Source organism: Prenolepis imparis, unplaced genomic scaffold, assembly GCF_030444845.1.
Source record: "Prenolepis imparis isolate NDT839.2.m4 unplaced genomic scaffold, iyPreImpa1.0 SCAF_14, whole genome shotgun sequence".
NCBI lineage: Eukaryota > Metazoa > Arthropoda > Insecta > Hymenoptera > Formicidae > Prenolepis > Prenolepis imparis.
The window spans coordinates 4,321,126-4,333,978 of record NW_028141172.1 but is presented as its reverse complement, the minus strand read 5'-3'; the positions used below and the strand labels follow the sequence as shown (position 1 = coordinate 4,333,978).

At 34.9% G+C, this 12,853-nt stretch overlaps 1 protein-coding gene across 1 annotated transcript in view; it reads right to left on the bottom strand.

Moving 5' to 3' along the window:
* The window catches only part of 5-ht2b (5-hydroxytryptamine receptor 2B), a 60,734-nt gene extending 48,449 nt beyond the window's left edge, over positions 1-12,285 (bottom strand). Inside the window, exons 1-2 of the mRNA XM_083054743.1 lie at positions 12,000-12,285; positions 9,270-9,703 (exon numbers count right to left, since the gene is read on the bottom strand). Coding sequence (XP_082910869.1) covers positions 9,270-9,633 — 364 coding nt within the window. The 5' untranslated portion in view covers positions 9,634-9,703; positions 12,000-12,285. The remainder of the gene's footprint in view (positions 1-9,269; positions 9,704-11,999) is intronic.
* Between the last annotated feature and the right edge of the window lie 568 nt (positions 12,286-12,853).

The following is a 12,853-nucleotide window of genomic DNA, read 5'->3' as shown; positions in this document are numbered from 1 at the left end:
TTCTTTGTTTAATTTGAAATTACATAAAAATTTCAGATTAAATAAGGACTTTTTAATATTAAATTAATATAAAATTATCATAGTCAGATGTTATTTGAGTAGTCAAGAGCTGCGCTATATTCAGACGCTGCGTAAATCTTCGAGTAGTAAAAATGCTACTTGATCAGGCACACATAAAGTAGTAAAGTGCCGCGATAGTCAGACACATTCGCTGAATACCATTTTTTCTTCTTTATACCAATTTACTCGGGTTTATTGTTTCTCATAAAATAAATTATTATAAAAGTTAATGTTATATATATATAAATATATATATATATATTTGTAAATATAAATATTTATAATTATAAATTCGAATACGAAACGGGCTAATAAGAGTCAAGCGCAGAAATTAAACGCAACAAACTTGTGTTTAAAAATTGTCCTTTATTTAATTTAAAATTACAAGTTCTTTGTTTAATTTGAAATTACATAAAAATTTCAGATTAAATAAGGACTTTTTAATATTAAATTAATATAAAATTATCATAGTCAGATGTTATTTGAGTAGTCAAGAGCTGCGCTATATTCAGACGTTGCGTAAATCTTCGAGTAGTAAAAATGCTACTTGATCAGGCACACATAAAGTAGTAAAGTGCCGCGATAGTCAGACACATTCGCTGAATACCATTTTTTCTTCTTTATACCAATTTACTCGGGTTTATTGTTTCTCATAAAATAAATTATTATAAAAGTTAATGTTATATATATATAAATATATATATATATATTTGTAAATATAAATATTTATAATTATAAATTCGAATACGAAACGGGCTAATAAGAGTCAAGCGCAGAAATTAAACGCAACAAACTTGTGTTTAAAAATTGTCCTTTATTTAATTTAAAATTACAAGTTCTTTGTTTAATTTGAAATTACATAAAAATTTCAGATTAAATAAGGACTTTTTAATATTAAATTAATATAAAATTATCATAGTCAGATGTTATTTGAGTAGTCAAGAGCTGCGCTATATTCAGACGCTGCGTAAATCTTCGAGTAGTAAAAATGCTACTTGATCAGGCACACATAAAGTAGTAAAGTGCCGCGATAGTCAGACACATTCGTTGAATACCATTTTTTCTTCTTTATACCAATTTACTCGGGTTTATTGTTTCTCTTAAAATAAATTATTATAAAAGTTAATGTTATATATATATATATATATATATATATTTGTAAATATAAATATTTATAATTATAAATTCGAATACGAAACGGGCTAATAAGAGCCAAGCGCAGAAATTAAACGCAACAAACTTGTGTTTAAAAATTGTCCTTTATTTAATTTAAAATTACAAGTTCTTTGTTTAATTTGAAATTACATAAAAATTTCAGATTAAATAAGGACTTTTTAATATTAAATTAATATAAAATTATCATAGTCAGATGTTATTTGAGTAGTCAAGAGCTGCGCTATATTCAGACGTTGCGTAAATCTTCGAGTAGTAAAAATGCTACTTGATCAGGCACACATAAAGTAGTAAAGTGCCGCGATAGTCAGACACATTCGCTGAATACCATTTTTTCTTCTTTATACCAATTTACTCGGGTTTATTGTTTCTCATAAAATAAAATATTATAAAAGTTAATGTTATATATATATATTTGTAAATATAAATTATATATATATATTTGTAAATATAAATATTTATAATTATAAATTCAAATACGAAACGGGCTAATAAGAGCCAAGCGCAGAAATTAAACGCAACAAACTTGTGTTTAAAAATTGTCCTTTATTTAATTTAAAATTACAAGTTCTTTGTTTAATTCGAAATTACATAAAAATTTCAGATTAAATAAAGACTTTTTAATATTAAATTAAACAAAGAAGAATTTTAAAACAAGTTTATTACGCCTAATTTCTACGTCTGGTTCTTATTAGCTCTTTGTATTTATCTAGCAGACCTTTTTTGTTTCATTATAAATTTTTATGATTGTCATGATAATTAAGAATTAATGAGAATATTATGACAATCGTCATGTTGTATATAATTGTATCATTATTTATTTTCGCTGTAACATTATAATAATGCGCGTGTAACATGTTTTCGCATGAAAGAATGCAAATACGACTTTAATAGAGAGAGAAAGAGAAAAAGGAAGAAAGAAAGAGAGAGAGAGAGAGAGAGAGGAAGGAGGGGAAGAGGAGAAGCTTTCAATTAATCGCGAGCGATCGATATGTGTTATTACATTAATTATAGGTATTACATGTAATTAATTATGCGAATTATCGCATAATGTCGGGCTTTAACGCAAGTTTATTGGCAAAAAGTCGAGAGATTCGAAAATCGATAGTCTGTTTATTCTCGATTAACTCGCCGACATAAGTAGTTAATTAAAGCGCGCGCCCATCTCTTTCTCCGACAGAGAGAGAGAGAGAGAGAGAGGGAAAGTGGTCCCTCTCTCTCTCTCTCTCTCTCTCTCTCTCTCTCTCTGTATTTCGCTATTATCGATATTGTCGCTATTATCGATATTGATAGTCGCGCATCGACGTGTTCCTCCTCGTGTGTGCGGCTTTATTAAAGGGCCTCTCCTCCCTGCGTGCATAATAAAGTTAAGGACACGTTCGGGTCCTGTCCCGTTCGTTAGTTCAGCACGTCGATTGAACCTCGGACGAGAGTGACGGACGTGTCCTGCCAACAGGACACTTACAATTAAGGGCATTCCCTCGACGTGTCCAATCTCTAGGACAAGTTTAACTAGAGTGCACAAACACACACACATGTTTGGATCAAGGGAAATCGCGTCCTGTCTTTCCTCCTCGAGTTTCTTCCCTTGGAGATTTTGAGGAATCAATTAAAACCCTTAATTTATATAATATTAATTTTTGGCGATTAAATTTGATTTATTACATCCCTGTAAAGGAAGACATAAATTGGAGAAAGAGGATTCTCTTCATTAAATTCTGTATTTATACCCAAATAATTAAATAATTGATTAAAATTTTATGCTCCTCGAATTATTTGTATTTATGTCACGTAACATTTAATTATATACGTAATCACAGTAATGAGATAATTAATTAAAAGTTCAGAATTTCGGAAAGTTTAATTTTCTATTTTTTTTAAAGATATTTAATTATCCGAAATTCTTGAATCTTAAAAAATATTATTATATATCTATATCTTCCGAATATAATATAATTAATATAATAATATTATGATGTAATTTCCGCGATGTCGAGTTTCCGCGGAATCTCCTTCCCTCCGTTTTCCCCTTTTGGGACCGAATGATACACCGTCTCTTGAAATGATCGCGTTAGCTACGCTTAATTGGCCGATCTTTCCCAAAACTTTCCAACGAATTATTATGCCTGATGAATATTCCATTTGAGCCGAGTAAAACGTTTCTCATCCTTCGCTCTCTCTCTCTCTCCTCATTTAAGAACCGCCATCCCGAAATCTATTTCCTTGCTAATGAATCCTCGGCTTGTCGAGATATTTTTCACTCTTCAAATTTTCATGCTAAAAATTATCTCAGTTTATCGTACCTTGTATTAATTAATACGCGAATTACAAGATTTTCTTCGGTTCTCGTAAAAGATTGTTTCGAGTTTATCCTTCTCGTATATATTTCTCGAGATTTTTAAATGTTTTTACAAAGAAAGATTTGATTTTGATAAAATTATAATATATAATATATACATGTAAATAAATTTAGAAATATTGAGTTGTCCCTAAAATTATTATAATATCGTTTAAAGAATACATTCGAAATAAAAGTACCTTCATTTTATAATATTATATATAACGTAACAGATATTTTTTATAATATATATAAAATAAAATAAAAAAAATAATTTTTAAAAATTGTATTAATGTGATTAAATAGAGGTGTTCATTACAATAAAACTTTATACATATATGTAGAGAAAATAAATAGAAGTTAATTGTGGCCCAAAAACGATTTTAAGGGATGAAACCATTCCTTATGTGTAGAACGATTTTTTACTCGAAAAATATTTTTAATTAAAAAAAATGTTTTATACAAAAGTTTCATGATAAAAACATTTCTATTTAAACATTAATTTAAAAAATAATTTTCTTCAAAGATTAAAATTTTTTAAAATTATTTTTTCAAAATATCTTAATTAATGTGGTTAAATAGAGGATGCTTAGAATCATTTTTGGACTGAATTTTTTAATTCATCTATTTATCTTCTTTAAAGGTGTGTAAAATTTTATCGAAATCAGAATTTTTAGCTTTGCGAAGCTCTCTTGTTAGTTATCTGATATCTGTCTCGACTGTACATATAACCGTGCGCACAATAACAGAACGCGTATGTAAACAAAAGATAGTAGTTGAACGAAGGATACATGTCGAACGAAAATATGTGCGAAATTCGCCTTATAGCGAATTTTATTATGCTCGTGACTTGTTGTCATTTACGCGGCGAGTCTCGAGCGAGAAGGCAGCATATAATCTCTCCTAATATAATCGTGACATAATTACTGAAAGTACTTATCATATGAGATCATTTCTTACGATTGGCTATTAAAACCGCGCACTCAATTAACTTTCTCGATTATCGCGTGTCTCAATTAGCCATTAATTGAACGCGCAGTATTGCAGTAAAGTTTTGCCGATGTCGTATTTAAAGTTCTCTGTCATTAATAAGACAATCCCGGATGCAAAATAGATCGAGCGTGATTGTCCGACGCGTTTAATTAACAAGTACAGTCGTTATACCGATCTCGTATTGTAAGCATTGTAAATTGCTTTTTTCCGCAATGTGTAACATAAAGCGAGCGTCGCGTGCAATTAACGTCGGGAGTGATATTTTCAAGTATATTTTCGCGATCAGCTGACGATTAACGCGCGCGCGATTCTAATTAATCACGAATTCGTCCGCGAGTTGTGCTTGTGCCAAAGAACCGAAGGAGTGATAAAGGATAAATAATATGAAAAAAAAATCAGCGAAGCAGGCGAGTAATTTATTTTTAGAATCGTTTTCGGGCCGCAATTTTTTAATTAATAAATTACAAACTATTTTAGATTTTTTAAAAATTATTTTAACTAATTTAATTAATTAATTAATTAAAAAATTTAAAATAATATTCTTTATTAAAATGAATAAAACTTTCTAAATTCTTCTTTCTCAAGTGTGAAACTTGAAGAAAAAATGAACATTTGCTTCTTCGGAAATTACCTGAAGGCATAAAAAAAATATATACCGCGGCATTTCTTTCGCGTAACGACCCGATACGAAGACACACCTACCGGAGGACGCCTTGGCTATCCTTGGATAACGGCAACGGTGAAAATAGCGGTCATGATTGACCGGCGCAGGACACGAATCCTTTTCTCCCCGGGGAGAAATTAAAGCGGCAAATCCCATGGACGCGTGTAGGTTACTTCTACGCAATCGATCCCCTGTTTCTCTGTTATTTCCTCGTCCTTTCTCTCCCTCTTCCCCCCTCTCGGGCTACCTTGCACGAATCTTTCTCTTTTGTGAGCCACCGGGTCTATATTTGATCCCACCTCGGCTAAATTAAGTCGTCGTTTAACGCAGCCACGCGATGTCCCGCCGTGATAATTGCGATTCGCGATTAAAGATAATAAAGTCAATTCGGAGTGATAAGAAATGAAACTCTTCTCGCGATCAGATTCTGATGAAAAAGTTTTTTATTACGCAATTTTCTTACGAATACACTTGATTCGTTTCTTGCGAATTTCTTCATTAATTAACCGCCGCTGCTCGCGTCAGTGGCAGAGAGTGACGAGAATAAATAGTGCTTCTAATAACAAATTAATGAAATTGATGAATAATACATTGGAATTAATTATTATTATCTGCGAAATAATAAATCGCAGATTTATATGAGAGATTATTATTAATTACTAGAGAGATCATTAATTAGCTCGCAAAATATGTTCACTTTTCTCTCTTTTAGAACAAAAATGGATGAATTATTTAAAATTATTATAAAAAAAATTATATATAAGTAATATAAAAATTGCAAAATAAATTTTTTAATAACGCGCCCGGTATTTGCAAAAAAAAAAAAGAGATAACTAATAAGAGCACTATCTCGAGAGATTGTCTTGAACAGTTATTAATTTCTGGAGGGTTTTTTCTTTCGGTTCAGATTCTATCTCTGTTAAACTGAGATTCGCTTAATATTCTCTTCAATATTATTAAGAAAAATGATTTTAAAAATTATATAAATAGAGAGAGTGTACAAAATTTCTAAAATAAATTTTTTACTAAAATATTTAATAACGCGTCTGATATTTGCAAGTAAAAAAAAAAGATATTAACAGCAAAATAAGAGCACTATCTCGACAGATTATTTTGAACAGTTATTAATTTTTCAAGAGTTTTTCTTTCGGTTTCGGTTCTATCTCTGCAAAATTGAGACTAATTTAATATTCTCGTTTAAAAATAATTATTAAAATAAATTATATAAATAATACAAAATTTCTAAAATAAATTTTTTATCAAAATATTTAATAACGCGCTAAAAAAGAGGTAAACTGATAATCCTCGAGAGACTGTCTTGAACAGTTATTAATTTCTCGACGGTTTTTTTTTCGGTTCAGATTCTATCTCTCCTAAAACTGAGATTCGCTTAATATTCTCTTCAATATTATTAAGAAAAATGATTTAAAAAATTATATAAATAGAGAGAGTGTACAAAATTTCTAAAATAAATTTTTTACTAAAATATTTAATAACGCGTCTGACATTTACAAGTAAAAAAAAAGATATAAACAGCAAAATAAGAGCACTATCTCGACGGATTATTTTGAACAGTTATTAATTATTCAAGAGTTTTTCTTTCGGTTTCGGTTCTATCTCTGCCAAATTGAAAGACTTATTTAATATTCTCGTTCAAAAATAATTATTAAATAAATTATATAAATAATACAAAATTTCTAAAATCAATTTTTTATCAAAATATTAATCAAAATATCAATAATAAATATTAATAAGCTAAAAAAGAGGTAAACTGATAATCCTCGGGGGACTGTCTTGAACAGTTATTAATTCCTCGAGGGGTTTTTTTTCGGTTTCGATTCAATCTCTGGCAGAACTGAGATCTTGCTTAATATCCTCGTGCATATCCTCGTGCATATATTCTCCGTTTTTGTTCGTGTGTTTGTACACCGGGGCGGTGGCATCTCCGCGATGTCAGTTGCACGGTCGCGTCGTTGCGACGCGCGAGTATCGAGTAAGCATCACCGGGGGTGATCCATTATGCATAAGCGCGCTCGTTTCGGCCGACAAGGAGAGCCTTGAGCTCCTCCGGAGCGACTCGTAAAAGCACGAGAACCACCTATCACGCGAGAAGACCGATGTGCGAGTCCGGGTAATGCGCCCCGGCGATAAATAGCGCGGTTTATGCGCCCTTATACGCCAATTCCGCGTCCGCTCCCTTCCTTCCCCCTTTCTTTCCTAAATTAGCCTCGAAATAGGGGCCAGCTGGTTTACGAATAGCTTCGGGGTGGTTTTTCTCTCCCTCTCTCTCCTTTCGTCTGGTATCTCTTCCTTCGTCCGGTTTCTCAGCTAATGTTTCACTCGGCGGGGAAGCAAATTTTTAACCCTTTTCTCTTCGGACAGGTCGGCGATATAACCCTTTAGACGGGAATTACGTCGAATCGCGCGGAACCGGATGTGGCTCCGCGAATAGATATCCTCCTCTAGGATTTATTCGTTGATTCATTTGTTGTAGACAGGCAAATATCTCGTAATGATACCGGGGCGATAAAATGGGGCATCCATCCCTTATGACATTTCGCCTCTTCCAGGAAATCGTCCCGTTACCTGAAATAAGCGAGCGACGGCCTTTCTATTTGCAGAACGAGAAAAAGCGCCCTTTAACCTTTTTCTTTCTTCTTTTTTTTATTGCAGGATTCAGTAAATATGGGCACGGCATTTTGTGTTGGCGTTAAATAGCGAGCCCTTATGCGAGCTCGCGCGCAATACATTTTATTGTTCCTCTCGAAAAATTGCTGGAAATGGCAAACAGTCTGCAAACAGTGACGTTTCTTTTCAGCTATATATACATTTATATATATTTTTATTATTATTATTATATATTTTTTTTATTTTGTTATTATTATATACTTTTTCTATTTTAGTATCATCATCATCATCATTATTATATATTATTATTATTATTATTAAATTATCATCATTATTATTATTATTATTATATAGTGTTTATTTTATTATCATTTTTATTTTATTATATAGTATATGTATATCTTTTGTTGACACTTTTCCGATTAGATGACTCACATCTGTAACGTCGAGAAATATTTAATTTCCCTTTGTCCTGGAAATACATGAACATCGGTAGCCCTATATTTCTATAAATACAGCACCTTACAACAGGGATCCTCCACCCTTCTCCCTCGAATCGCTCGAAATAAAAGACCGGCGTTTTATTTCGAAACCCAGGAAAGCATATATCCATATCTTTCGCCTCGATTCTAAATACGCACTCGGTAAATAGCGTTCTTACGCGATTAATTTTACGCCTCTCCTCTCCGAATTGCCCGAAATAGCAACGGGTCTGTAAATAGCAACTCCTACCACCTTCGACAGGGTTTTTCGTTTCCCACGATTTTCTCCCTCTCTCGCACTCTTCTCTCTCGCTCGCTCTCTCTGTAAACCGCGCATTTTATTCGAGATGTCGGAAAATTGCAGGTCCTCTCCCACACCACAGATTCACCAAATATCGTGGTATACCGGTGATAAATGGCGCCCTTACGCGCCCCTTGTAGTCCATTAAACTGCTGGAAACAAGCACGCGACACTTTATTCGACTAGCTAGGACATTTTTAACGACTCTCTTGGTCACAAGTTTGCGTGACACGTGAATATAATATATTTTATATTCGCAATGTTATTAAATATGTATAAATATCAAGACTAGAAATACCGCAAAATTAAATATTTATTGTGAACACGATTAACCCTTCTGTGCATTATTTTTTCATCTTTCTATCAATAATGCATAGGTACTCGGTACCAACTGCGACAATTTTTTCATAGTTGCTGGGTCTCAAAGATTCTTTCCCGTTATATTTTAGAAAATTTTCGAAATAGAAAGGCTTTTATTACGACACATTTTTGACATATTAAAGTCTTCTTGGGTATCCAAATTAATTAATTATCTCAAGACTTTCGTCGGATAGGAGAAGACAATCTCGATCCCCGGAGGTGGTCTCGCGAGAATTCTTGATCCTTTCGCTCGGGACCTCGCAAACTCACCTCGGACGAGGGTGAGGATGCCCAGCGGCATCACCAGAACGGCGACCATGAGATCCGTGATGGCCAGGCTCATCAGGAAGTAATTAGTTACGTTTTGCAGCCGTCGCTCCCAGGTTATCGCCAGGCACACCAGGATATTTCCCGCCGCTGTGCCGAGCACCAGGACCAGGGCCAGCATCGCCCACCAATTGTTGAGTCCATCCACGTTACTTTCCCGGCCCGCGACGGGATAACTCGCGTTCGTCGTTTCCGGGTCGAACTCGCTGCTGGTGTTGCTGGCGTTCGCGAAGATGATGTCACACAGGAGTAGCGGATCGTAGGTATCCGCCAGGACGACTCGCTCGGTGGTGGTTGACCTCGTCATCGCTCAGTCAAAACTGCACCCACAAAACAAAACGCGCGCACTTTTACGGCACAAGGTTGGCTCGCTGCATCTGAAAGCGCACTCTTCATTCAATGATATACGACGGTGTTTTATATATACTTTTTATGTATACTTGAAGGGATTAATCGTTGGAAATATATCGGAGGATGTTGAAGATTTATGAGAGGTGGAAGGATTCAGGATTTACAGGGATACACGAGCTGTGTAATTAAGTAACCTAATTAAGAGACGTCATGCAACGGAGAGAGAAGGAGAGAGGGCTGAAAGAGGATCAAAGCTGACCGAGATGATATATTTCTGAAATGAAATATTTCGGGGAAGCGGGAAATTTCAGGAACGAAAGTGAGCGATGCGGAATATCGGAAGTTTCTGGAATTTCGAAAACGCCGGGAATTTAGGAAATAAGAATTGAAGAATTCAATTCGTCGAGGGTATTTTTGACAAAGTCAAGAATCTAATAAATTAAAATTTCGAGGACCTTAAGAATTTGGATGGCAGATAGTCCGAGAGTTTAATTAAGACAAGGTTCTGGAGGATCTAAAAAATGCCGGCCATAAATAGTTTGAGAAGAGACTCAGAGATTCAAAGAGAGAACTCTAGTCTTCTTCTGTCGATGAAATTTTTTGAGAGGGAAACGCTTTTAAATCACTTCAAATTCAATTTGGTTTTATCATCAAGTATTCAGCTAAATGTCACTTTGATGATCTCTTATCAAATTGAGAGATTTGTTAATTTGATATCGAATCTCTTTATTAGATGATTTATTTAATTTGACTTCTGTCAATGAATGGATATCCAAAGCAATTTTAAATGTCAAAAATGTGGTAAAAACATGTTAGTATCCATACATTGATAAAAGGGTACCCATATATTGATGATAGAGCATCTATACATTGATGAAAAGGTACCCATATAAGGGTCCTCGATGATATTGACAAAAAGATGAAAAATTATGCATTAATAGAAGGACTAGGCTAGAATAAAATAATATAACGGGTCCGAAAAAAATTTGCTGAGTTTTGGATTACGAATGTCATGTGTTTTTTTATTTCTCGAACGTTTGCGTCGACTATTCCTTCATGGGAAAAAGTTTCGCCGAGACATATTTCCTGGAAGAAGACGATTTCCTCCTGAAAACGGAAGAGGCCATTCGCGCGCTCTTTGGATCTCGCGTGAGGTATCGATAGCGATTCAATTGCATCGATGCGACTGATCTGGGTACATATCGGGTGAATATATCGATGGAAAGCGAGGATTACACGCTCAACAGGTTACACGAGATGAGAGCGGTTCGCACGCGAATATCATCGCGAGTGCGTAGTTTTAGACTTTTGTCGCAATTAAGTAATCCGCGGCGCGAATTCAATTGGCGCGATAAAATCTTCTCGGAAAATCTGGGATTTCGAGATATTTTATGTGTCTTGAATCTCGATTTACGACGGAACTTTCTTCAGACGCGGAGCGCCGAAGGTAAAATGCTGAAGGGAGGAAAAGTTTTAAAATGGTCTAAAAAGATGTAAAGAATTGCGCGAAAAATCGTCAAGTTTCAACACGATCTCGAGAATTGGAGTTGTTGGTTTTCTAACGAGAGCGTTCTATGGGGAATTAAATATAAAAAATTTGACAAATTTTCTAATATCTACAAACTCAATATAAATAAATAATAAATAAATTTCAATGACTTTTTAAAATTGTAGGAATTTGAAATAACAAAATAAATCGACAAACAGAATAAAATGTCTTGAGAATTTAAGTTATAAATAATTTAAAAATAAATTTTCGAGAAGCAAACTTTTTAGATAGTTTCTCCAAGAATTCAAGAGCACGAATTAAAGCAGTAAAATTTCCAGAACTTGAATGTTTTTCAGAACTTTTATATAATAGTTTTAGGAATTCAAAAGGGAGAAGGTAATTCGAAATAAAATAATTTAAAAACAAAAGAATGAAATAACTTTTGAAGAGGATTATTTAAAAAAAAATGCAATTATCTCCGAGAGAATACTGAAAAGAGTCCACAGGTTTGAAATCCCATAATTTTCATAATTTCAATAATCCAATTCGCGAGAGCGAGTTTAACCAGAAAATCAGAACTCTCCGGAAGAATCTTTCACACTCGAAAAACGCGTAAAACTCAAAGACATTATTTAATAAATCGACAAGGGGGGATGAATTCGAGGGAGGAAGATCAAGAATTCGGAACTTGAAGCCGAGGGGGAGGAGACGAAAAGGGGGACTTGCGGAGTCTGTGCGGTTTCAGGAATTCAAATTGATCAAAGCGGAAGTTGAGCGGAAACTCAAGGAGGAGCGGAGCCGGTAATTTATCGAATACTTCGTTAAACACGCACGTCGCTCGGCGAACCACTCTTCCCCATCGCGGTAGAGACACACATCCGGGAAGGGTAAGTTTTAATATTTCGCAATTTTTTTTTCAAATCCGCCACCAACCACCAGGAAAAGAGACAGGGGGGAGGGGGAGGAGAGGGTAAATGACAGTTCGCGGAGTCGGCCACGGAAGCGCGAAGCGACGCGATCCACGGGGGTTGCTTCGCCGCGAACTACTGGCCCACTGGCTCTTATCTCTCGCTCGCCGACCACCCCCTTTAACCGGCTACCGCCCGCCCCCCTCAACCCCGTTTTCCGCCACCCCCCGATGACGACGACGCGACGCGAGCATGCGTCGCCGCTCACATCGGCCTGCCCACATCGGGACACCTGTTCGTCCTTCGTTGTCATCCCTTCTTGTATTATTAGGGATGCGCGCGGTTTGCACTCATGCGCGAAATGCAACGTCTTATCAATAAATAAAAGGACGGCGGTGTAACACTTGCCCTTTCGGAAGTCGGTGATTTTTAGCGAACACGTATTCAGTTCCCTCTCTCTGTCTTCCTTTGAGGAACCAATTTCTGAAAACCATTAAAGATATTGTGTTACTGAAATGCTGAGACGTTCTTCGCGTGATACGTGTCGTTAAAAATATATGTATATATATATATATATATATATATATATCTCTCAGACATCTAAATGGACAATTTTTCCGCGAAACTTGGGAACAGTAAATTCTAGGGAACGCGGAGTGACAAGTTTTATTGAGACATTTTCACTATGAAAAGGAGGTTCGCGAGAAAAATGGAATTGTGTAGAGTACGCTTGTTAAATTTTTTGTCAGAGAAGAGAAATGTGTCTACGAGAAAACTTA